Source organism: Telopea speciosissima, chromosome 7, assembly GCF_018873765.1.
Source record: "Telopea speciosissima isolate NSW1024214 ecotype Mountain lineage chromosome 7, Tspe_v1, whole genome shotgun sequence".
Classification (NCBI taxonomy): domain Eukaryota; kingdom Viridiplantae; phylum Streptophyta; class Magnoliopsida; order Proteales; family Proteaceae; genus Telopea; species Telopea speciosissima.
This window is the reverse complement of record NC_057922.1, coordinates 52,512,719-52,537,668: the sequence shown is the minus strand read 5'-3', so window position 1 is coordinate 52,537,668 and position 24,950 is coordinate 52,512,719. Positions and strand designations below refer to the sequence as shown.

The following is a 24,950-nucleotide window of genomic DNA, read 5'->3' as shown; positions in this document are numbered from 1 at the left end:
AGTCAAAACTTGATTTTCAACTCTATTTTATATATATTTATTGCATTAAAAATTAATTCTAATGTTTTAGTATAAAGGTAAAATAGTCCTTTCACACCAATAACTAACATCAGACTAACACCGTTATTGTAAAAAAGGTGATTTGAGTTTTTTCAAAAATTAGGGGGTGATATGAGCTTCGTTTGAAAACCAAGGAGTGACGTGTATTTTACCCTTTTTAAAATACGTGACTCGTTTTTACCGGTTTGACAAGGTCGAATTACTAGGTTTTTCTTCAGGGCGAGTCGACTCGGAAAACCTGGTTTGCCAACTATGTTTAAAACAACAGATTCAGTCAACGGTTGCTCGAACTCGAACAGTGGTCGTTTCGCGATCACTCTCCGATCTAATTTTGTGCCTTCGTTTTTACCCTTAAATCGCAGTACTTAATCGTCTTTGGTTTGATTGGGATAAGAGATAACCAACAGAACCTGCAGAGTTAGATTGGTACTTGTAAGTATAATCTCGTCTCCTCTTCTGCTATTTTACTCTCATTTTTTAATCTAACTTAGGCATTCAGTCTATAATTTTTTTGTCTTTTTTTTTTTATTTAAATTTCTGCCCATTATCTCGTCTGCAAATTAAAATTCTGAATTTTTTTGGGGTGGAATGGTTTCTTGGTGAATATAAAGTATCTCTCCGAGAAGCTGTTGCTGAGGCGTTAGCCATTTGAGAGGTTGGTGAATTGTTGAATTTTTTGGGTTTTGGTAATTCTGAAGATAAGGTCTGACGGAGATGGAATAGGTTTCCATATCAGTTTTCTGGGATGGTTTTTGGAAGCAATGGAGGAAAATGATTGATGGGATAGTTGGGGAGGTTTTCCGCGCTCTGATTTTGGAAGTTATGTTCATTCGTTGTTTAGAGAGAGAGAAATAGGTGGTTTTTATCAGTTTTAACTCCTTAAGAGTAGCCAATATTATTGTCTTCCAGTGATTGAATTTTGGGTTTTAGGGGGAGTTTTTACTGGTTATGGTGTTGCATAGATTTGGGGTGTTTTTTTTTGGTTGTGTTTTGGCCGTTCTCTTCTTTGTTCTTCTTCTTAAGCCCAATAAAATTCTTGTAAAATAAAAAATCACCTTCCAATGCTGTATATTCTGTTCTCTTTTGTCTGCATTCTATTGCTTTGCCAAATTTTATTTCCTTCCTCCTTTTAAGCAATGGGTTTTGGTTGTTCATTTTGGAAAAAAAGTTCTAGTTGCTTTGATTTCTTCTTCTCTTTCCGTTTTTCTTTTCTGTCTTGTGGTAAATTGTTATTCTAGGGCAATGGTCATGTTCTTATTGTTAGTTGAGACTCAATGTCATTCTTTCTTTGGATTGGGGTATGGAGATCTAAAGTAATTGGTTAATTAGGGGACCTAACGATGAGTGTTTTTTGAGTTTTGTGTGAAGAAGAAGATTGAGAAGGATTCACAATCAGAAATAGTTCTATTAGGAACTCTAGATTTGGGTTCTCTTGAAGTGGATGGGAAAATTATGTTCTTGTTGTCCAGAACTTCAAATCCTCATGGTTTCTTTATATTAAAATTGTTTGATTGGCTTCCTTTTTCCCCACATTTTGCTGAAAAATCATAGCTGATTCTGGAAAGTGAATGCAGACCAAGGTTTTAGGTCTCGGTTTCACACTTGGTTTCACCAGGCCACAAAACCGAGTTCTGGAGATCTTGGCAAGTTGGTGTATTTTTTCCTGTCTTGACTCGGTGGTGGGTTTCGGTGGCAATATGGCCAAGATAGGTCCTGAAACTTGACATCCACCATATTTTAGGCCTTCTAAATACAATGGAAACATTAGTTTTTACAAATTCAAACCCAAAATGGTACTTTGACTTCGGACCCCAGGTTCGTAGTCTACGGCGTAGGTGAGCACTACCCTTGGCTATTCCACACAATATTTAGAACACATATAATTAAAGTAGGGATGTAAAAGAACTTAATTAAGCATTAGAAATTAAAAAACGTCAAACCATAAACCATTTAAGCATCAGACATCATATTCATAATCAAGGATTTAAGTATCGGTATCGGGTATCGTATCGGTCAGGCGATTTAAGAGACGTATCGTATCATATCGTATCGTATCGGAGATTCGTATTGATCGGTGTAGAAACGTATGAAAATGATCAAAATACACAGGGAAATACACTTTTGGACAATAAAAACAATATAAACAAGCAATTTGTGTCATATATCATGCATATATACTAAGAATTGTGAATAATCAATAACCAGACAAGTGCGGCACTTTGAAATTGTTATAAAAGATTAAAAGATGAAATTTCTTACATATAGAGTCACTCTATTGCCATGAAGAATGTCGGGGTGGATCAAAGTCATGTCTGTAAGGGTCTTCAACAATAGGAGCTACTAAGATGATGTTGTGTACTGACCGAACATAAGTACAATACTGAGCCCAGTCAAAATACTGATGGTAGTGACTCTCCCACTCATAGTAGAATTGTGTGTACTACTCTTGAGTGGCTAATGTCAGGAAAGCACTAGGTTGTGCTTGTGCTTGTGTCTCTCCGTATCCATAACTTCCATACCCTACAGAAGCCCCATGTCCATAGCCTGAAGAAGAACCTAATGCATAATGCCCCTGGCCTGATGAAGCACCGGCATAATCAGAACTAATGCTAAGTGACTCCATGCCACTCATAAGCACATCACTATCATATGGATTGTGGGAGCGCTTGGCAGACTTGCCCTTATGCGGCTTCCGCGAATAAATCTTATGGCCAGCAGGCCCAGGACCATGATCCATATCTTGGGTAGTATGTGTGTATCTTGCCTCACATGTGAACTGAACCCCAGTATGATGTTGTGAAGCCTCATGGCCACCACCACTACCTCCAGCACCATGGCCACCACCACCACCACTACCATCATCATCATCATCATCAGCAGTAGCAGTAACAGAACCACCACCACCACCATCACCATCACCATCATCATCACCATCGTCGTCTTCATCCTCATCATCAACATGTTGTTGAGTTCCTCCATACGGATGACCTGACCTCGTCCTCTTAACTAAACCTTCTTCAGAGCTACTGTCATTTTCTTCAACATTAGGACAAGGATCTTGTGATGGTGGTTGTGTTGCATCCTCATCCATTTGTTGAATGATGCTCTCTATCACTGGATCAGGTTTGGTTGTCTGGCGATCCTCACTTAATTGATCCATCACCAATACCTTATCGGTATCCTCTATCCATGCTCTAACTGGATCTTCATCGTCAAGTAGGTGGTTGATGTCGATTGGGTTGACATCTACATCATCTCCTTCTCTTTCCAGCTCTAAATATTTAAGCTTCAGTTTTATGTTGTAATGGACATACACTAGCTTCTCCAACTTTGAATAACTGAGATGATTCCGGGGTTTGGTGTGTATCAACCCGAATGTACTCCAGTTACGTTCGCAGCCACTAGAGGATGCCGTCAAGGATAACACTCGAATTGCAATTCGGGTTAAGTGTGGAGCACTAGTACCCCCATAATTGAGCCACCAATCAGCTGCACAATAATAAATGAAATATTAAAAGACAAAACCTTAAAACAAATTTGAAATGACAAAATAAATTAGGTAAACCTAACTTACCTGGGCGTTGTGTGCTCCTAGCATGGATAGCCATTCTATCAGCAAAACCACGAGTGGCCTCTCGAAAATACTTAGCCTAGAGAGGTATTAAAAAAATTAAAATATTAGTTCCACCAATCTCTATTCTTGGTCTCAATCATTCATACAACTAATTTAGCTCTAACCTCATCCATGGCAAGTGTGGCCTTCGCCACATCTGGCTCCATTCTGTTCACAACATTCCTTAGGGCACGCAATAGATCCGGTCTACACCCTATATCATTGGAGTATTGGATATCCAGATTCAAATAATATGCTGCACATGGTTTGTAATGGATGGTTAGAAACCTAGAAATTCTAATAATAAATAAATAAATAGTAACTTACTAAGTATTTAAAATGAAACTAAAGTCATCTACTTATAAGATTACCTGCCCAATGAACATCTTGAACCAACATCTTTTCCCATCGATCGGATATAATCTTCAAATACTTCTTGTTTGATGTTGGGTTATTTTCATGTATTTTTTTCTTCACACATTCCATGGCCTCTACCATCTTACCCATGGTCTGCTCTTTATCCCCATCAACCTCTCGAAGTAGACAAAAGAGTGGCATCATAACATTATAAAGTCGGCCCATCGCAGCCCAAAACTTTGAGGAGGTGACAAGATCTTGAACAAATCTCCCAATTTCAGACCTTGCATAATTGCTACTCAACCACTCAGTAGAGGTGAACATCTGTAGCAGCCCATGCTTTCGGGAAATGAGGCTATCAATTGCAATGTAATTTGTTGCAAATCTTGTTGTTGCAGGCCTCACTAAATCCCCTTGTGTGTAACTCCTCATCAATGCCAAAACCCTACTATGGTTATAAATAAAGTTGGTGATTTTCCTTGCTTCTCCAACCAACTTTTGGACCTTGGACAATTCTCCTATGTCTTTGAACATCAAATCTATGCAATGAGCCGCATATGGTGTCCAAAATAGATGTTGCCTCTTTAACATAAGGAACTGATCAGCCTTCTTGAAATTTGCTGCATTGTCAGTTACTACTTGGACAACATTTTCTTCTCCTATGTCCTCCACAACTTCATTCATTAACTTATACAAGTAATTGGCATCTTTGATTTCACTAGATGCATTGACCGACTTGTGGAAGATCGTCCTTCCATCACAGTAGATAAGAAAATTGATGATGGATAATCTTGTTGGTCTACTCCATCCATCACACATGATGGTCACTCCATATAGTGGCCACTTCTCCTTGAACCTCTCCACATACTCATGCACCTCTTGGACAATATCATCCAAGTAAGGCCCAGCAATTTCATAAGGTGTGGGTGGCTTAACATTTTTCCCACACCGCTGAATCTCCTTTACCATGGCCTTGAAGTGGGGATCTTTGGCCTTATGTGGTGGAATCATGGAACTGTGGAACCATCTGGAGATTGCTCTGCCTATCCTTTTACTAAGTGTTTTGGGTTGAAAGCTTTCTTCAATCCTTTGTTGGCCAGCATCCCTTGGTCTGTAGACATTAGGATCCATGTCTCTGATATCTGGGCTCTTCTTTCTCTTACCCTTACCACTCTTTGTAAACCGGTCAAACATCCCCTTCACACTGGTTGCTCTACTAAGGCCAACAGGCTCCTTACCCTTACTTAGAGATGGACGACAAGAGGAGCCAACACCAATATCTACAGGGCCCTGGCTGGGTCGAGCTGATTGACTTCTAATCAATTGGTCAGCTCTCCATTGTTGCTCTCTTGCTTCATGTTTCATCGTCCATGCCAACTCTGGGTCCTCCTCTGCTTCCATATCCGATCCTTCATAAGCATAAAAATCTTCCATCAAATTTTCCACCAATGCATCCTCATCATCTTGTGCTTGCATGGATTTGTTTTTGGAATCTCTAAGGTGTCTTTGCATTGCCCTGCTTAACTCTACAGGGCACTTTGTACACTTGGCAACATTTCCATATCCTCCTGCCATGTGCTCTTTTTGCCGAGTTACCCCACCTCCAAGATGTTGAGTGTCACAGAAGTTGCACTGTGTATGCAATCTATTATTGTTTATCTTGGTACCATAAGACCACCCAATGTCTTGTTGTCGCGGCATCGTCCTAAATACCAAACAAAAGTAGATAACTATATAAGATATATATTAAACAATATTCAAATCCACACATCAATAATTTATACAAGTATAGACATGTCTATATGATGCATGTCATGCATTGCATCATTTTCATGTATTTACTACCTAACAAAGTTACCCTAAACAATATTTAAATATTTTTATATTTTCTACAATTAATTACACATTATTTAATTTTTCAAATAATGAAAAAAAAATGACATAATAATATAATATACTACATTAGCATACAAATAATATGAATCTAACTCTTCTCTTCTATTTCAGCCAATTATACATTTTATCAAACTATAATGAAAGAGTATAGATGGAAAAATCATGATTTTTGACATTTTTTTAAGTATTTTATAAATTCAAAAAATACCCAAAAAATAAAAAAAAAATACAGATTTTAGGGTAAATGTATAATCTTCTTGGGATGTCATAGATCTATACATAATGTACTACATGTATTATATACATTAGCATTTGTTTTAAATTTAAGAAGAAAATAAAAAAAAAATCATTTTAAAGAAGGAATTTTCGGTTTTGGGTAAAAAATGCCAAAGAAACATGGATTTGAACTCAAATCTTTGTAAATGTATACAAAGAATGCAATTTCTATGTTAGTTTAACATATTCCCTTTGATTCATACCAAAAAACATACAAAAAATCAAAGATTTAAGCAAAAGAATCAAGTTTTTTCAAAAAACTTGCCTTTCCCTTCAAGAACAGCTTTTGATTTCGAATGTGGGCTTGTTAGATGCACCAAATGATGAGATTTCAGCTCCTTTAGGGTCGTTTTTGGCAAAGGATTGAAAGCCCTCAACAAATCTTACCCAAAAACCAAGTTTAGATGTGTTTTTTGATGGATTTCTCAAAGCTGGAAACAGGTTTTTTCCGCCAGCCTGCTAGGAGTTCGACTTTCTGGTTTTGAGAATGAAATGGGCATGTGGGTTTTAAGTTAACGATACGTATTGAGACTTATCGAGTCGTCTCGATATGTATTGCTATGTGTCGGTCGATACATATCGAGACGACTTGATATGTCTCGATATGTATCACTTTTTTAAATAGAATAAAATAATATTTTTAAAAACTCTCGTCTGTATCGATATGTATCGATCGTATCGTATCGTATCAGTACGTCTTGGTCGATACGTCTCGATACAGTCGAGACATTTGCATTTTTTTAAAAAAAAGATACGTCTTGACCTGTATCGTATCGACCACGACCGATACCGAGACGATACGATACGGTCCGAGACTTAAATCCTTGTTCATAATCATACATGGTGATGGTTTGATGGTTTGTTAATAATTGTTAGAAACTTGTAAAGAGACATAGATTAAACAAATACAAGTGTAAGTGTGTAACAAGTCCTACCATCTGAGAGTAGCTAGTATTGAAACGAGCGTCGGGCCGGATCATCAGAAATTTTCAAAATTTCAGAAATTAAAATAAATAATTTACTAATTGAAAAAAAACGGACACCGTGAGGCTGTAGATTGGCCAACGTTGTCCAATGTATATTAAATTGAGTTCCAAATGAGTATAAACCATATTTTTTTTTGCAATAAAATCATTTTATTTTACAGAAAAATAAATAAATAATTTAAAAACATAAAAATAATTTGGCCTCCGTCAATCCATAGATCGGTGGACATTGTATCACATCTAAAAACTGCATAGTCAACGAACAAGTATTTATCATGTTTCTATGAAAAAATAGTTTTTGAGAAGTACTTTTTTACCTAAAACTGTTCTTGAGATGCAATGCAGCTCCCTTTCTTGATGTTGAAGCTTCAATCTTGAATCTCCAAGCTTTAATCTTCGGTTGAGGTGAGATTTGCCATAAAAAAAGCACCAAATCCCTCACCTCCAAGTGTTTTTCCTTCACAGCGGAGCGAGAGGCGAGATTTCAAGTTAAGTTGAAATCTCGCCGAAAGGGTGCCTTTTTATAACTTGGTTTGGTCTGGTTTGAGTCGAACCGAGATTGAGATATACCACACGATCTCGATTGAGATCTTGCACAAATCTTGTATCGCCTACCGTCTCGCCTCGAGACTTCACGAAACCAAGATATTTTCGAGATCTCGCCGAGATCTTGTACTATGATGCAAACAGAAAATAAACACAGATTGATAGAAGGATAGACCATGATGATATAAAATGTTTTTCTTCTCGTTGGGGAGAATGTAATATAGACAACAATTCCAACAAAATCGAGTGCCAACTAAATTTCATGCATGTTGTCCAATTACTTTCTACTCTTGCATCGAGTTTCAGTTGGATCACACCATGTGTCAAATAAAGGCTTGGAAAGTTATTAAAAAGTTACATGTTTTGAAAAAAAATTTAATAGACTGAAATACAGAGGAGAGAATCAAATACTTGTTTAATTGTATGCTTAGAATATTCCACTTTTACATGTGGATGATCTAGAGGATATCCTATCAGCTGACAACTAAATGACCAAATCAGCCTTCCATACAGCAAAAGATTGATCTGTCCCGTGCTTAGTAGAATGAAAATAGAGTATATGGAAAAGAACTTTAGTAAAAATAGGAGTGCGATGATGAAAATTGATAATAGGAAGATACCTCCAAAGTGATAATTTTAGGTACCTAGGTTCAATTATAAATAAAGAAGGATAAATCAAGGATGATGTTGTACAAATAATTAGTGTAGGGTTGATGAAATGGAGAGGTGCTTTTAGAGTGTTGTACAATCGACATATTCCATTAAAACTTGAGAAAATTTTGGATTATAAGACCATCAATGATATATGGAGCTAAATGTTAGCGGTGAAAAAACAACATATTAACAAACTTAGTGTAGCTGAAATGAGGACATTGAGATGGATGAGTGGTAAAACTAAAAAAATGAGAATAGGAAGGAAGAAATTAGAGCTAATTTAGGAGTAGCTATGAAACATGATAAGTTGAGAGAAATTCGTTTGAGGTAGCATGGACATGTGCAACGGAGACCTTTGAATGTACTGGTAAGGACTGGTATTAATGTAGATGGGGTTCAACTAAGAACCACTCTACAGTAGGTTCGATGATAGGTTGCAGCAGAGCATCAAAACAGGAACAAATCAGAATTAGAAAGTTTAGGAATTCAAACCAAACGAGCCTGCAGAATTCTACCAAACTCAGGTCGAGTGGAGATAGTGATGAAGAGATCATATGCTCCAAAATTCCACTAATTCTGATGGCTAAAGGCTGAGATATGAAGTGGACTCGAATATAGAAGGTTAGGGTGTATCTTGCAAACCAGCAACAATCTGGAGTCCAAACAGGGATCAAGTGTAGCCCTCCTTGACAGGGTTCAACCATCCATAGTTTGTTGCTCTTAATAGGAAACAGCACAGGTAGCACTCACTGGGAGGAAGAGGGTGAAGATAGAAGATAGGAGATAGAGAAGAGGGGGATAGGGTTTTGGCTTTCTCAGCCCTTCATCCTCTCACCAAGATAAGAATTCCCTGCACAAAGCAATATCAGTTCAACTTCGTTACATCGTTTGATTGGCTTCTAAAAGCCTTGCTTATAAATAGGCAGCAATATAGAAATAGAAACTAGGATTCATAAAATTCGAAAGTGTCTAGAATAGAAATTCTAACTCAACTAGGATTGTAAAATAGAAACTATAAAATTAGAAACTAGGTCTTCTAGAAAATAGAAACTAATTGGAGTCCCAAATCTTTTAGAAGTCTTTAAAGATGCTGCAGCCGATTCCTTGTGGACCCCACTTCTTAAGTGACTTAAGTGTTGCTGCCAGCTCTCTTTACTTGTGGTCCCCACATTTTAAAATAGCTCCATCGTTCCAGCATGTAGGCTTTAAAAGACTTAAGACAAAAGACAATTATGCCCCCACAGCCCCACTTACCCAAGACTTGAAATAATAGACAATTATGCCCCCTTGCATAGACAAAATTAACTCCTCTAATAGAGCCTTCATGTAAGCTGGTCTTGGGCCCCACAGGATCTCCTAGTAATATTCCCACCACGGCAAATATGGGCTGTGACACTGTTCACGTGAACAGTATTTTGGTCTTTTCTTCTTCATGTTTTGACCTACATCAGGTATGATTCAAATTGGAGGAGCTAAAAGAGCAAGGGGCAGGCGTTAATTGACTCTAGGAGAAATGGTGAGGAAAGTCATCCATGTCTTAGGACTTATAACAAATATGGCTTTCAATAGAGAGGATCCATGTAGCCAACCCCATTTAGTTGGGAGAAGGCCTGAGTTGAGTTGAATTGAGTATGGGCTTGGCCTTTTTGTTTGGCTTTTGGGAGCTGGGCTTGTGGTTTATGTCAGTTTATGTTTTTGGTTGTGATGGGCTTTCTTTCCACATTTCTCTTTGGGCCTTCTTTCTATATTTCTCTTTAAGATTTTATACTTCCTCTTTGTAATCGGAATTGGAAATGAATGTTCTATGTTTGTTAAAGCGTTCGATTTTGCTTCATTCATATGTGAGGAGTTAGTGTTGAAAATGACATTTTTGATCTGTTGCAAGCAGATAATTTGATGGAAGGGTTGGCGAGTACAGGCACCATCACAGTTCAACCCTATCATACTCGCCGAAAATACATTTTTCTCCCACCATACCCTCTTCATTTAACGAAGGGTTTGTTTACAAATCGTCTTTGGATGAGCACAAAACCCAGGTTGGCCACCTCCATAACTGCTTCAGTTCAGCCTTTAGAATCAGCAGTTCCTGCGCAATTCAACAACACTCAGCCTTCGAGAGGTTGTACCATGAAATTCTGAAAGATTTTTAATTCATCTGATGATCTGTATGAATGTTTAAAAGCCCGAAGTTCGTTCAGAAATGGGCCCATAGGTGATGGGTTTCCGAATTATCTCTGAAAAAACTTAGGGAATCTATTATAATGTAAGCTGATCTTTTAGAATAACTGGAATTTGCAGTTGGTACTGAGATAGTTGACCAAGTTTTGGCCCTATATTCAATAGGTTCTTAAATGATAATCCACATAACAATCCTTGAGTCTTATTGTCATTGACTCTCTCTTAAATGAGATACTTGCAGAAGTTCTCGAGATATGGCAAAGTGCTGATGCAGTCTGCTTTGATGTGGATAGTACTGCCTGCCTAGATGAGGGCATCGATGAACTGGCAGAGTTCTGTGGAGCTGGAAAGGCTGTTGCAGAATGGACTGCTAGGGCAATGAGTGGTTCTGTTCCTCTTGAGGATGCTTTGGCAGCCAGACTTTCTCTGTTTAACCCTTCTCTGTCCCAACTCCAGGATTTCCTTGAGAAGAAACCTCCTAGGTGTGTTGCTTTATCCTCTATATATTTTTTTTGAAACTCAATTATTGAATTCTTGTACTGGTGAGTTAGCAATATTTTGCCATCCTTCCTATTTGATTTTGTTTCTGTTAGATTTTTTTTAGGCCTTCTTATTATAACTTAGTCCTTTTTTCTACAATACAGGGCTGCCAAATCGGTTTTTGCCCTATGCACTGTCTGCAATTAGGCAATTTCATATCATAGCTCAATAAAAGATATGCTAGTTGTGGTTTCTACAGCACAAAATAAAATGTTTTTCCTTTAATTTGGTTGCCTCTGGTGCAGCCAATAGTCTTCATCCTCCACTGCTTTTCATCCTTTCAGCACGAAATAATTTGGAGCCATTAGGTTCACTAAAAACATTTTAAAAATGGTCGTGCACTATTGCACAAAGTGCTACATCAAAAAAAGCTAGAATACAGCCCTCTTTTGCCACATGTATGACATGCAAGTGATGTGCAATGCTTTATCCTCTCTTCCTTTATTTTCAAGAGTTCATAATTGTTAAGAAAAATATATTGCAGGTGTTTTTGTAATTAAAGTTTATTTATGGGGGTCAAGTGCAAATAGTCATTAGTCAGGGGCTGCTACTTGTAATGATAGAGTTTTTATAACTAATAAATATAAGGTGTTTAAGATCGCATAGGGTATTCAGAACCCTATCAATCTGGTTCTTCTTTCCTCATCTTTTCTTCTTCTTCCTTCTCTTCTCCTGCAGATCCCCCGCGCTTGCATCTGTTTTCTATTTTTTGTTTCTGTTAATTATTTAATGAAGTCTCTGATTCAGTAACATGGTAACAGAGCTATATTGATCAGTGATTCTTTTCCCTTCATTTCTTCTTCTTCCTTCTCTTCTCCTGTAGATCCCCTTCTCTTGGATATGTTTCTGTTTCAGTTTACTATTTAATGAAGTCTCTAATTTAGTAACATGGTATCAGATCTATATTGATCGGTAATTCCCTTCCTTTCTTCATTCAGAACTTGATAATCAAGGAGTGTATGAATTGATTTTTTCTTCTGAAGGTTCTACATAAAATCTGGTGTGTATAGTGCAGCAATGATTGTTGCTGCTACTGTTGTTCCTGTGTGCTGAAGACTCCCTTGTTAGTCATGCAATCAACGGTACTAATGTGCTTTGGTTAAAATCTGAAATTGATGTGCTGAACTCCCTGGAATTAATGTGTCAGGTATTTTCTGTGCGATATAAATTTCTTCAGTAACTTTTGTTACTTCAAAAAAAAAAAAATTGTAAATATAGTTGATAGTCCAATGCATAGGGGACACTAATTCCTGTTGCAATGTTTTGTTAGCCATCATGTTGGGTGCTTTAGGAAGGTAGGGCATAAAGGAATTTGTGGACAAGGTCCTTGGTATGCTTTGGGTTTGGGGTTTAACTAAAACATATTGGGAATTGGGTTTTGTTTCAATGCGTATCAAGTGCCTTAGAGGTGATGATATTAAGTGAGGTTGTATTAAATTTCTTAGTCGTTTCCTATCAATCATGATTGTGGCAAATTGTTTCCCTTATTGCCAACACACATGGCTCAATTTAATGTTTCTTTTTTTGCTAATCCGTACACTTGCTCATACTGCCTTTAGAAGTTCTGATGGTCGTCATTAATTCTTTTTGTGTTCATTTTAGAAATGTGAATCCAATATGGCGAAGGTTCATATCTTTTTCTTTTGGATTTAGAATTTCGAAAATTCTCTCTCTTAACCCCCAGTAATTGAGTTAGGCTGGCATACTTAGAAAGGGAGCTAATCAAGGGGATCATGGGTTTGACATAATCTTTAAACATATTGTCTTCAATATGCCCATGTCCGTTAATGGATCAAGTGATTTTCTTGCTACATGTGGACGTGTCTTTGCTTAGTTTCTCGATTCTGCTGTAGTTTCTCTTTCAATTCCCCTGGGATGGTGTTTCTGCACCTGCTTTTGAAGTATTTTATCCCTAATCTGTACTTTCTCCGTTTATTCTTTACTTAATAAATTCTTAATTATGTACAGAGAAGAGGAAAATGAGATATTCCTGACTTGTTAGAAAGGAACATCCAATTTTTGTTTGGTCTGAGATGGCAAGGCCCTTGGGATGGGTATCCTGTTTAGGGCCTAATCCTGTTGGTTCTCAGTCTGCCTGCCTTATTCAAATTCTTGATAGTTACTCTCAGTTCTTATGCTAGCTACATTGCATTGGACCAATGGAATTATCCTTTTACATGTTGTTAAGTTTAAGGGTATTTTGTCTGTCTATTATTTTCGGCTCTGCTATCCAGCCTTACTATAGAGTCGTGAGGTATAGGGGTATACTTGTCCTTTGTGCTCATTTTATCTCATGGTTCATCATTATAAATATAAGGGAGCAGTCCTGCGGCTAGGTATTCTATTCTGGCCGCAGGCTGTCCTCTCCTCTTTGGACAGATCTGTTTCTTCTTCTTCTTCTTCTTCTTCTCTCTCTCTAATCTGGTTACAAGGTTCTGATATTGCAACATGGTATTAGAGAACTCTTGTAATCAGATTTGAGAATTTTCCAATCATTCTCTGCTGGTTTCTCTTTTCTGATTGTCACCCTGTGGTGTGCAGCCACCTAATGCTGCATCTCTTGTGAATTAATGACTCCTTCATTCATATATGGAGTGTATTGTACTTGGTTTTACTCGAAGATACTGCTTCTGACTGCAACCTACATAAAACTCTGCTCCAACCTTGATGGATCGATCTCTAGCAAAACCTTGATAAAGTCGATTTCTCTTTTGGCTGCTAGTTTTGGTATTTTTTTTATGAAGGTTATGGATTCATGGCTCCTTGTTGCTGATTGTTGTTTACTCTACTTCGATCTTCTTGCCTCCGCAATTTTATGTCATCGTTTTTTGCTTCTCCAAAACCCTGACAAGTTGATTTCTTCCTGGTTGGTTTTCTGGCATTCCTTTATAATTGTGAAGCCTTTCCTATTGCTGGTTGTTTCCATCCTACTTTTTGGTGTGTGTTTGGACTGCTCCTATTGCCCCTAATCCAAATCGATTTTTGGATTTGTCATCACACGATTTTTGGGAAAGTTGCTATTTTTTTTTGTGACATGGCTGAGAACAAGAATACTACGGACAATGTTAATGTCCATATTACTTCTATCAAGCTCAAAGGGAGCTCTAATTACTTGCTTGGGGCTGAAGCTGTTCGAGTTTACATTATGGCCAAGGATAAGCTCCATTATATCACTTCAAGTCCTCCTGCATCTGATTCTAAAGATTATAATGAATGGGTCGAGGACAATGCACTTATTCTCATTTGGTTATGGAATAATAGTATGGAGCCCGATATTGCTGCCAATGTCATGTTTCACACTACTAAAGGGAGTGTGGGATGATTTGAAGGAGACATTCACACGAGAAGAGTATGATTCTAATCTATGACCCGTATGAGAAGCTGTTTCAATTTCAACAATCTGACAAGTCTCTACAGGAATACTACAGTACTTTCAAAGGTCTGGTTGAAGAGCTTAATGTGTTTCAGCCACGTACTACAGACATTGAGAAGCTTAAAGCCCAATGGAATGAATTTTTTGTGTTGAAATTTCTTGTGGTCTGAATTCTAATCTGAACGCCGTAAAGGGTCACTGGTTTGCTGGTGAATCAGTTCCTACTCTCAATGACACCTATTCCAAACTTCAGCGCATTGCTTCCCTTTCCAAGTTTGATTCCAACACTATAGAAAATTCTACATTCACTGCTGGTCGAGGCAGTGGTAGAGGCCGTGGTTCTGGTGGCCACAGTTCTAGTGGGCAGCAAACTGATCGTGCTAATGGACAGTGCTCGTATTGTGGGAAACTCAATCATACTGTTGAAACTTGCTGGGCCAAGCATGGAAAGCCAAAATGGGCCCAACACTTGGCCAATCATGTAGCTCTTGATGATGGTTCTGATGTTGTAACCTCCGGTGACACTAAATCTGGTCCCTCTTCAGGAGATTCTTCCTCCGTCCTTCATGATGAAGTTCATCAATTGATGCGCCGAATATAGAGTCTTAAGACATCTAGTTCTACATTCTCTGGGGCTTCTACTTCCGTTGCTACTTTAGCTCATGCAGGTACACCAGCTTTCCTTACCACTACTTCTACACCCAAGATTATTGATTCAGGGGCTTTCGCCTACATGACTGGTAAGTCACCATTAAATAATTCATTTTCTTCTAGTTCACATTCACCACCTATAATTCTTGCGAATGACACTTCGACACTAGTTACTAGTCATGGTACAGTTTCTCTTAGTCATGACATCTCTCTCTCCTCTGTGTTGCATGTTCCTAAACTTCCATTAAGTCTTCTTTCTGTTAGTTAGTTAACTAAAGTTCTTAATTGCTCATTTATGTTTTATTTTCTTCTCATAGTGTTTTTTAGGATCTTCACATGAGGAAGACGATTGGAGGGTTTGAGAAAGATGGACTGTACTACCTCAACTATGCTGCCCCTTATGTTGGTGGAGTTTCTCCTTTCCAGTGGCATTGTCGATTATGACATTTGTCCTTGTCTAGGCTCAATTATGTTTCCCAATTTAAGTCTTTAGATAGGTTAGAATGTGAGGGCTGCGAGTTGGGAAAGCATCACAGTGCTTTTTTTTCCCTCTTGACCCGTGGCCCGTAGTCGGTCTTTATTTTCATTAGTTCATTCAGATATTTAGGGTCCTTGTCGGGCAAGTAATAGACAATGTTTTTGGTACTTTGTTACTTTTGTGGATGGTCACTCATGTCTTACTTGGTTGTACCTCTTGAAGGATCGTTCAGAGTTTTTATCTGTATTTCAAAATTTTTATAATGAAATAAAGACTCAATTTGGTGTGCTTATCAAAATTTTTCGTTCTAATAATGCTTTGGAATTTGTTCAAAATGAGATCTCTTCGTTTTTTGCTACTCATGGGCTGATTCATCAAACTAGCTATTTCTATACTCCACAACAAAATGAGTAGCGGAACGGAAAAAAAGACATTTACTTGAGGTAGTTCGTGCAATTATGTTCTATATGCAAGTTCCTAAGCATTTTTGGTGTGATGTTGTCCTCACTGCTTGTTTCTTGATTACTCGTATGCCCTTCTCAGTGTTTGCCGATAAGTCTCCTTTTTCGGTATGCTTCCTGCTTGACTCCTTTCCATTTACCTCCTTAGGTTTTTTGTTGCGTTTGTTTAGTTCACAATCTTCATCCCCCCAGGTAGTAAGTTGGAACATCGGTCAATGTGTTTTTCTGGGTTATCTCATACTTAGAAAGGGTACCGGTGTTATGATCCAGTTACCAAGAAACAGTTTGTTAGTGCTAATGTGACCTTCTTTGATGGCACCTCCTATGTTTCTACTCAGCCCACCTTGTTTGGGGACACGTAGGCTGATCCTTAACCTCCGCTCATTCCTTCCATTGTTCCTATCCCTACACCACCACTGTAGGTTTATTCTTCGTAAGCAGACATTGGGGCCGCCTAGTACAGATGCTACTACTGCTCCATCTCCATCACTACTTGTACCATCATCCACCTCTGGTACGGATCTTAATCATCTTGTACTTGCTGACTTACCTGTTGTTATTGATGACTTACCAGTGGCTTTTTGTAAAGGTACACACTCTTGTACTAAAAAATCATTAGTTGTGTATCCTATTGACAAATTTGTCTCTTTGTCCCATCTTTCATCTTTGTATCATCGTTTTGCTCTATCCTTGTCCTCTTATACTATTCCTCGGATTCAGATTGAGGCTCGTACTATTCCCGAATGGAAATATGCCATGGATGTGGAAATGGATGCTCTTTTGGCTCGTAATACTTGGAGTTTGGTGCAAGAAACAGAACACTGGTGCCAGGTCCAGTGCTGAGGCAGAGTACAGAGCCATGGCTCATACTATTGTTGAGTTGATGTGGATTCGGTTTGGAGTGCAGTATTGAAGAAACGGGTTGATCTCCCTTTGTTCCTTCATCAGATCAGCTTGCTGATGTGTTCACTAAGTCCTTGTTTACTTCTAGTTTTCGTCATTGTAGTAACAAGCTGAGCATGGGTGATATATATGCTCCAGCTTGAGGGGGAGTGTTACGTTTAAGGGTATTTTTGTTTTTCTAGTATTTTCGGCTCTGCTTTCCAACCTTACTGTAGAGTTGTGAGATACAAGGGTATACTTGTCCTTTGTACTTATTGTATCTCATGGTTCATTATTATAAATATAAGGGAGCAGTCCTGCGGCTAGGTATTCTATTCTGGCCGCAGGCTTTCCTCTCCTCTTTGAACAGATCTGTTTCTTCTTCTTCTCTTCTTCTCTCTTTCTCTTCCGCTCTCTCTCTCTCTAATCTGGTTACAAGGTTTTGATATTGTAAGTTGTAACACATGTGATATTCTCATTTGGAATTTGATTTAAGATGGCTTAGAATATTATGGAAAACACTACATACTGTATTGGTATTACATCTGACATCTGGTACCCTGTACTTCTTGGAGTTTTGCAGTAGGAACAATATTACCATTAAGACTATTACTCTGAATGCATCATGAGTTCCTTTGTATTATTCCAGTGTTTGTCTTGTGTAATGCCTACCTAAGTGAATTCATAATTTAGGCACACTTTAGATTTGAACATAGTTTAATATTTCTACTTTTTAAATTTGCAGACTTTCTCCTGGCATAGATGAATTGATCAAGAAATTGAAGGTTAAACAAACTGATGTTTATCTGGTTTCTGGAGGCTTTCGTCAGATGATCCAAGTATGCTTCCCAACTTTAGAATAAGTGAATCACTTTCCATAGCAACTTTGTTTGACATACTAGGCTTACTTTCCTATGGGGCTGTAAGATACTGAAACCCTTCCTCCATTTGATGAGGCTTGATGGACAATTATGCCAAGTAAAGAAAATGCATAAAATTTCTTTCTTGGTGGTGTTTCAATGTCAAACTGCAACCCTTAGTTATAAATTTCATTTTGGTGACTATTTCAGTCCCCAGTGTGTGGATATATCAGTAATTTCGTTAGCTCTTGGTACTTATATATTTTAGATATATTTATATATGCACGTATGCATATGTATATATACATATATGTATATATACGTACAACTAAAGCCCTAGCTTACCTTATATTAGTATCAATTTTTTGGCCTGGCCAAGAGAAAACCTAAATATAGGGACTAGGATTGCAACTCAGGCCCAAAAACCCATGGCCATTAGGTAAGTCTTGGTCAATTTCCATTTCAGTAGAAATTTAAATTTTAGAAAGAAAAAAACATTGAAATATTCCTAAATTTCATCTTTGGAAATGAATTGAGAACCCCCATTAACATTTCGTTTAGGTGAATGGAACAAAATTTTCAGCCGAAATTTCAAAAAATTAAATGAAATTGATAACTAAGGCATGACATGCAATATGAGGGAGAATATCCTGTGCATGAGCCATATATTCTCCAAAATGCATGGATCAATAGAACGTAGCTAGAGATTGCTGTGAGACTACATAGTTCATGAACAATTTTCATATTTCAGCTCTAACATTGTCCTTTTAGCTGTTTGTTGGCCAGCAAATAGGAGTTAGTATTAAACAATTAATGTCTGAAATATATAAAATAAAAATTAAAACATGACCAACTCAATAAGTAACTTTTATCCATGAATTTCAAATTCTACAACATGCTTGTTTGAATCCAGGGGATAAATTGGATGTTGTTTCAAATGATGTGGTGTGATTTGTATGCCACAAAACAACATATTTGACAGCATGGGTCAACTTAGCAGAAATAGAAATTTGATAGAATCAACTGATACTCTAGAATGATCAAAGGAAGGTTCCTGAAACAGTAGGATCAAGCAATTGGAGAATTTTTAATCCCATCCCACCCCCCCCCCTCCCCCCCCCCCCCCCCCAAAACCATATATTGGTATCAAGTATCAAACACAGGCCATATGAACACATACAAGGATTTTCTGAAATCAACTCAGCGTAAATTTGTAATTCACATTAATGATCTATCTTCTGCTCTTATTTATAAAAGATACAATGTCTTAGCAGCCAAGAAGAAGCAGAACCCTAACGTAAAATATACTTGATGGGAGAATATTTAGAACTACCTCATATCCTATGAATTGAAATGATCTTGGTTTTCTTAAAAACTCTTCCTAATTGTTTTAGCTGGGAACTGAGAGCCTTTAAATTCTCTCTCATTTAGATGAACCATCTTTTTTAACGTGAGGCTTGATCCAATGAAATGTACTGCATGAAAACAATGTGAAGCTTGAGGAATGTTTTGTAATACATAGGTGTAATGAAATTCCTCTCTTTATCATTGCCAACAATGGACACTGCGATAGCAAGACGGTACTAGTGGTCTCAAATGATTTTTTTTTCCTATCTTTTTTCTTACTTTTTTTTTAATGTCAGGATTTTAAGATGTATTCCTTCACTTTGGGCTTGTCCAACACTTCAACCCTACAGATAACCCAGCTCTTCCAGTTAGGATCACCTTATTGGATTGACTTTAAGCTTAAGGATGTTCAAAGTGTGATAAATGGCCTGCTTCTTTATCTATAAGGTTGAGGCTCTTGTTTTATACTTGCAAAGCTAAGGTTTTATCCTGTATTGGGAGTAATTACTACAGCAGCTACCGTGTTATTACTCATATTTTTATAGAGGGCACTTCTTTTTCTCAGAAAGTCACTAATCATAGATGCTTTGGGTCCTAAAATAGCTTTCAATGTATTTGGTCATCCCGCTTTGCTGCACAATCTATAATTTCTCGTTAGAGTGAATGCCTTTTTGTTCACTGAAATCTATGGTGGGGTAAATTGTTGGTATTTAATTTAAAGAAAATTTGTACCAGTAAAAAAATTTTAAAAAATATATTATATTTTAATTTGCAGATTTTGGGAAAATATAATATTCACTTTAGTGTTACTAACGAGTGCCTCTCTCTTTTCTTTTTATTGTTTGAAGCCTGTTTCGTTACTTCTTGGAATTCCCCCTGAAAACATCTTTGCAAATCAACTGCTCTTTGGAAGTTCTGGGGAGTTCCTTGGGTTTGACAGGAGTGAACCTACTTCTAGAAGTGGGGGGAAAGCCACTGCAGTTCAACAAATAAGGGAGGTCTGTTAAACCTATGAGTGGATTTTTGGCTGATTAAATTTATAATTTTGGAGGATCTGCTGATAGTATGGATTTTACAGGCTCATGGCTACAAGGCACTAGTCATGTTAGGGGATGGTGCAACTGATCTTGAGGTAAGAAAACTCTTCTGCATGCACAGAGTGTGTGTGTCTTGTGGGCATTTAACACCAACACCGGGCACAAATCATTCATGGTGCATGCTTTACATTCTCACTATCCCCTGCCATTGTTGTAATTCATGTCTAAATTGATTTGGTAGAAATAGATACATGGCATAATCCAACTCAATTATACTCAAATTAAGTCATAACCAAATTACTTTGGCTCAGCTTTGTGATTCTTGTTCTGTAATTTCACTCTACCTAGGGTCATGTCTTCCATTAATTAATAAGACACTCCTGTCTTTTCTCATTATTTCAACCAATTCATTTTTGGAGTTCCCTTTGTCCTTATAATGTATTTAACTTGCATCATATTTCCCTTTTCAATGGTATGAATTCAGAAAAACCTTTGCAGGAACTTTCTATAGGATAATCAGGATTTGACATGCTTGAGAATTTTTGTTTTTTGTTGACTAATGGGAGGCAATTGAGGGTATATTTGTAACAATGTCACCATATTGATTTATATACCCCTTCCAAGGTTATGCGCTGGATCCAGTGTGGTCATATAGGAACTTTTTATCTTCTAAATTGCAATATTTTATGGGACAATTTGATGACCAAAGGGGGTTCTTTTTTTTGTGGCTCTGGTCTCTTGGGACCCCACAACCACCTGTTAGGGTTCCAACCAACTGCACTAGCAGTGTCTTTGTCTGAGAGGTGGTTTTGGTTCATAGGCATTTTTTCTTGTTCTATTTGCATCTATGCATGGGGTTTTATGTTTTTTTGTTTGTCCATCATATTATCTAGTTCTTGCATATACACCTCATATTTTACAAAATGTTGCTATCACACTATATATGAAGTGTGCGTAATATTCATAAAATTTTGGGGAGGAATAATTAATGGCCATTTTAGTGAATTAATCTAGTTATATTAAGTGAATTTTTGGCATTACGCTTATGGATGCAACAAAACAAATCTTGTAAGTATATATTGTAACATGGAATAAATGCAAAACAGCAAAACAAAAAGGGGGGGGGGGGATTGAAACAAGAATGTGACATTCATGGCAATGTGCTCAATTTATTTTGAATTAGTGTTTACATTGAACATGACATTAACTTCATTGTATTGCCCAGGCTCGTAAGCCGGGTGCTGCTGACTTATTTATTTGCTATGCTGGAGTTCACCTTCGTGAAGCTGTTGCAGCAAATGCCGATTGGGTGGTTTTCAACTTCCAAGATTTGATAAATTCCTTAGAATAACTTTTTTTTTGGGTGAATAAAAAAATGTTAATTAAAAAAGGGGTGCAACATGAGGACAGTTACTATACATCTTCTGTTTTTTCTTTTCATTTTTATCGCTGAGGCTGGTGCTGGTGCTTCAACATCTATTATTGAATACTTGCCATCAATCCTAGGGTGGAAAATTTTATAGTATGCTATAATTGTAATTCCTTCTAGGTTTGTTATTATCTATGTTGTGAAAGCTGTAAATTTAAGTTGTAAGTAAAAGATGTTACAGTTGGGGGGGGGGGGGGGTTAGTTTTCTATCACAAATTTAAATTTTATTAAAAAAATTCTCATTTTTCATTTAAATCAATTTCACTTCCCTTGTCTCTTTTTCTTGCAACTAGACAGAGCACGGTGGTTGTAAGTTCTAATTTGCATTCTTCTTTTGATTTTCTCTTATGTTAATTCAAAAGCTTTTTTTTTAGGTCAAGTTTAAAGAGGATTTTCAAAATTATTTGAAAATGGCTAAACATTATGTCATTTTTAACAACAGTCATGTCTCACTGGTTTTTGGAATAAATAATATGTGAAATTATATGATTTTATCCTTATTTTAGAAAAAGTGTATTATACGAAGACCAAAAAAAAAAGGAATAAATTTACAAATTATTTGATGCTTTAGGGGGAATTTGCAGGGAACGTTATCATTCACATGTGCCTCAAATGATTAGAGTAGGAGAGAAAAAATAATAAAAAAATCTTATGAGAAGGAAATGGTACCTTGGCATCGTTGTGATTCTTTCTCCATCCATTTATTAAAGGCATGTTTGATGTTTTTTTTTTTTTAAATATTTTTTCGTTCGTCTCATAAGTCATGAAAATTTTAAATTGTATGCATTTTGCTTTGTTCTGTATTTTCTAGTTTTAACAATGAGACTATTATTTATGGACCGAATTTCTCCACCTACTAAAAGAGATTCCCTAGTCTTAGTATCATTGGAATGTACTCTGGTGTCGTGGTGATCCTTTTCCCTTCCATTTATTAAAGAAATGTTTTTTTATGTTTTATTTATTTATTTTATTTTTTTTGAGAATAAGACGCTAACCGGTCGCATGGTTCTTGCGTCTAGACACAAACTAATGCCTTTGTGAGTGAAAAGATCATTCAGTCCCCAATAAAATCGAAAATTGCATTTAAACCAATGCTTCTGTGTACATTTTTATTGGCTACTGCGTTGGTGCAGGGGCTACACAACTGGTTAGCATTCTCTTATCCATTTTAAAAAAAAAAAAATATTGTCTCACTTGTCTCTTAAGTCATGTTTTTCTACTTTTGTACGGGTGTAGCTTTGTTTTGTGTTGTCTTATTTTAACAATGAAACTATTATAATGATCGAGTTTCTTTATACCTACGATGAAGAGATTCCCTAGTTTCACTATTGTTTGGTGGAACTCCTAGGGTTAGCAATGACTTTGTACAATAAGGGGATCGTTATTACCTTAGATTTCATTTTACGTAGGGCAAGGAAAACTTCTCCATTATTTATTCACTAAGTGTGAAACAGAAGTTGAAGTCTAATAAAACAAGCAAACTTTTATTTTTGTTGAAAACAAAGCAAACTTCATATTAGCTTTAAGGGCAATAGCTGGTCATGTAGCGCCTACACCAACGCTAGGGCCAATGAAAGTGAATGCACGAGCTTCAACATAGATGCGATTTTTTATTTTATGGGGGGCAAGCGATACTTTCATGTGCTCCTGTGTCTGGGCGTAGGAGCCACACGAGAAGGTAGCATTCTTTTTTCCTAACTTTAAATTTGTAAAATTGTTCTCTCTACTCTCCCGTCCCCTCCTCCTAGGGGAAAAATTCTTAGGTTACCGTTATGTTGAAGAACTTTAGAAATGGGCATACTGGAGCTTAATTGTGAATAGATTTTCTTTTTAACTCATCTAAAAACCAATGAGATTCAGCCTAAACAAAAGATTCAAATCCACAAGAGCCTAAACAACTGAAACACACTGAAATAATTGGAACAGAATTAGACAAACAGATTAAAATAACTAAAATGGTAAAAATGAAGAATTTGAGAGCTTTGAGTGTTTTATTTTGGCAATTGAAACAAAATATTTTGGAATTTCATCAAAACTCAACAAAATTTACAACTTAAGGAGAAATATTATGGCACACTTGAGTTCACTCCTTTTACCAAAAAAAAGTTCACTCCTTGCGATGCTACAACTATCAATAACATCTGTTTACCATAAAATAAAAACTATCAATAACATCATGAATCTGGTGCTATCAAATTGGCAAGGAACCAATCCATTATCTAACAATAATTTCAAATAAATTTTTAGGGATTGAGTTTCCTGTCTGGTTATGTAGCATATGTTAGCACCTCCTTGTGTCTATCTCTCTTCTCCCAGAATAGAGGGTAAATATGTCATTTCATAGGGGCCTAGGAGGAGAGAGATAGACATAGGAAAACGCTAGTGTACACTACATAACTTGACAGCGTTTTTTCTCCTGGAATTTATTCTTACCTTCTATTTAACTGTCACGATCATGGTTTAAGTTCACGGTATAGGATCATGGATCAATCACCCTGAAAATCGATTCAGGGTCGGATATGGATTGGAGTATCAGTATGGTATTGTATTTTTTAAAAACTTTTTACCCTTGGTCCGTACCATTACACCGATACCAGATCAGCCAAGATATTGATATTGATCAACCAACACAATTGATTCCAATCCGATAACCAAAACCATAATCACATTGCCTAAGGACACAAATGCACTGTAGTCGCAATACTGTTCCTTCAAAATTCTCGTGATTGAAAACCCAAATAGAGTGACACAGGCAGTGGTTGGGTGCACTTGCACTGAAACTTCACCAGTGGGATCAATGTGGCATTACATTTTCGTGAAGTCTTCTCGACTTCCCAATCCATGGACTTGTTATGTGTCGGTTCTTGCTTAGGTATGGTTATTTGTGATTGTGGATAGTTATTATTAGTTATACATAAGTACGGGATTGTGGTCAGTTGTTATATGCAGTTATTAAAAGTGAGATGAATTGTAAGGAAAAATTGTAGAAGTGGGGAAGTGGGTAGTTAGGATTATTCGTGTATTTATTGATGAATGAAGAAGTAGAAAGGGAACTGGAAAATTATTAAGTTCATTCTTGAGTTTATTTTGAGAGGATTGGCGGCCTCCCAATTGCGCTAGGACGCCCGGCTTTGTCTGTAAAGTCAAATCTCTACTTTCTCTCCTATCTTTTCTCTTGTTTTTCTATTTGTTTTCTATTTTCTCTCCACCAAGATCCGCGTATATAGCAAATGGCATCAAAGCCAGGCACGACAGAGGAAATCGACCTTCCCAGGTCTATACGGGTATATCATCCTCTGTTCAACGGCTTAAAACAAGAGTGGTTG

The 24,950-nt window shown here is 37.1% G+C and overlaps 1 protein-coding gene across 1 annotated transcript; it reads left to right on the top strand.

The window, feature by feature from the left end:
- The first annotated feature begins 463 nt into the window (after positions 1–463).
- On the top strand, positions 464–21,786 carry LOC122666755 (phosphoserine phosphatase, chloroplastic-like). Its single transcript, XM_043862819.1, has 8 exons — positions 464–492; positions 10,277–10,507; positions 10,808–11,048; positions 17,697–17,790; positions 20,007–20,156; positions 20,237–20,290; positions 21,421–21,549; positions 21,605–21,786. The coding sequence occupies exons 2-7, from the start codon at positions 10,285–10,287 to the stop codon at positions 21,544–21,546; spliced, it is 888 nt and encodes a 295-aa protein (XP_043718754.1). The 5' UTR covers positions 464–492; positions 10,277–10,284; the 3' UTR covers positions 21,547–21,549; positions 21,605–21,786.
- The last annotated feature ends 3,164 nt before the right edge of the window (positions 21,787–24,950 follow it).

Coding starts and splice junctions, on each gene's coding strand:
- LOC122666755 (XM_043862819.1), top strand. CDS start 10,285: ATGGAAGGGTTGGCGAGTACAGGCACCATCACAGTTCAACCCTATCAT. Junction 17,791..20,006: donor GCTTTCGTCAGATGATCCAA/GTATGCTTCCCA, acceptor TATTGTTTGAAG/CCTGTTTCGTTACTTCTTGG. Junction 20,157..20,236: donor CAGTTCAACAAATAAGGGAG/GTCTGTTAAACC, acceptor TGGATTTTACAG/GCTCATGGCTACAAGGCACT.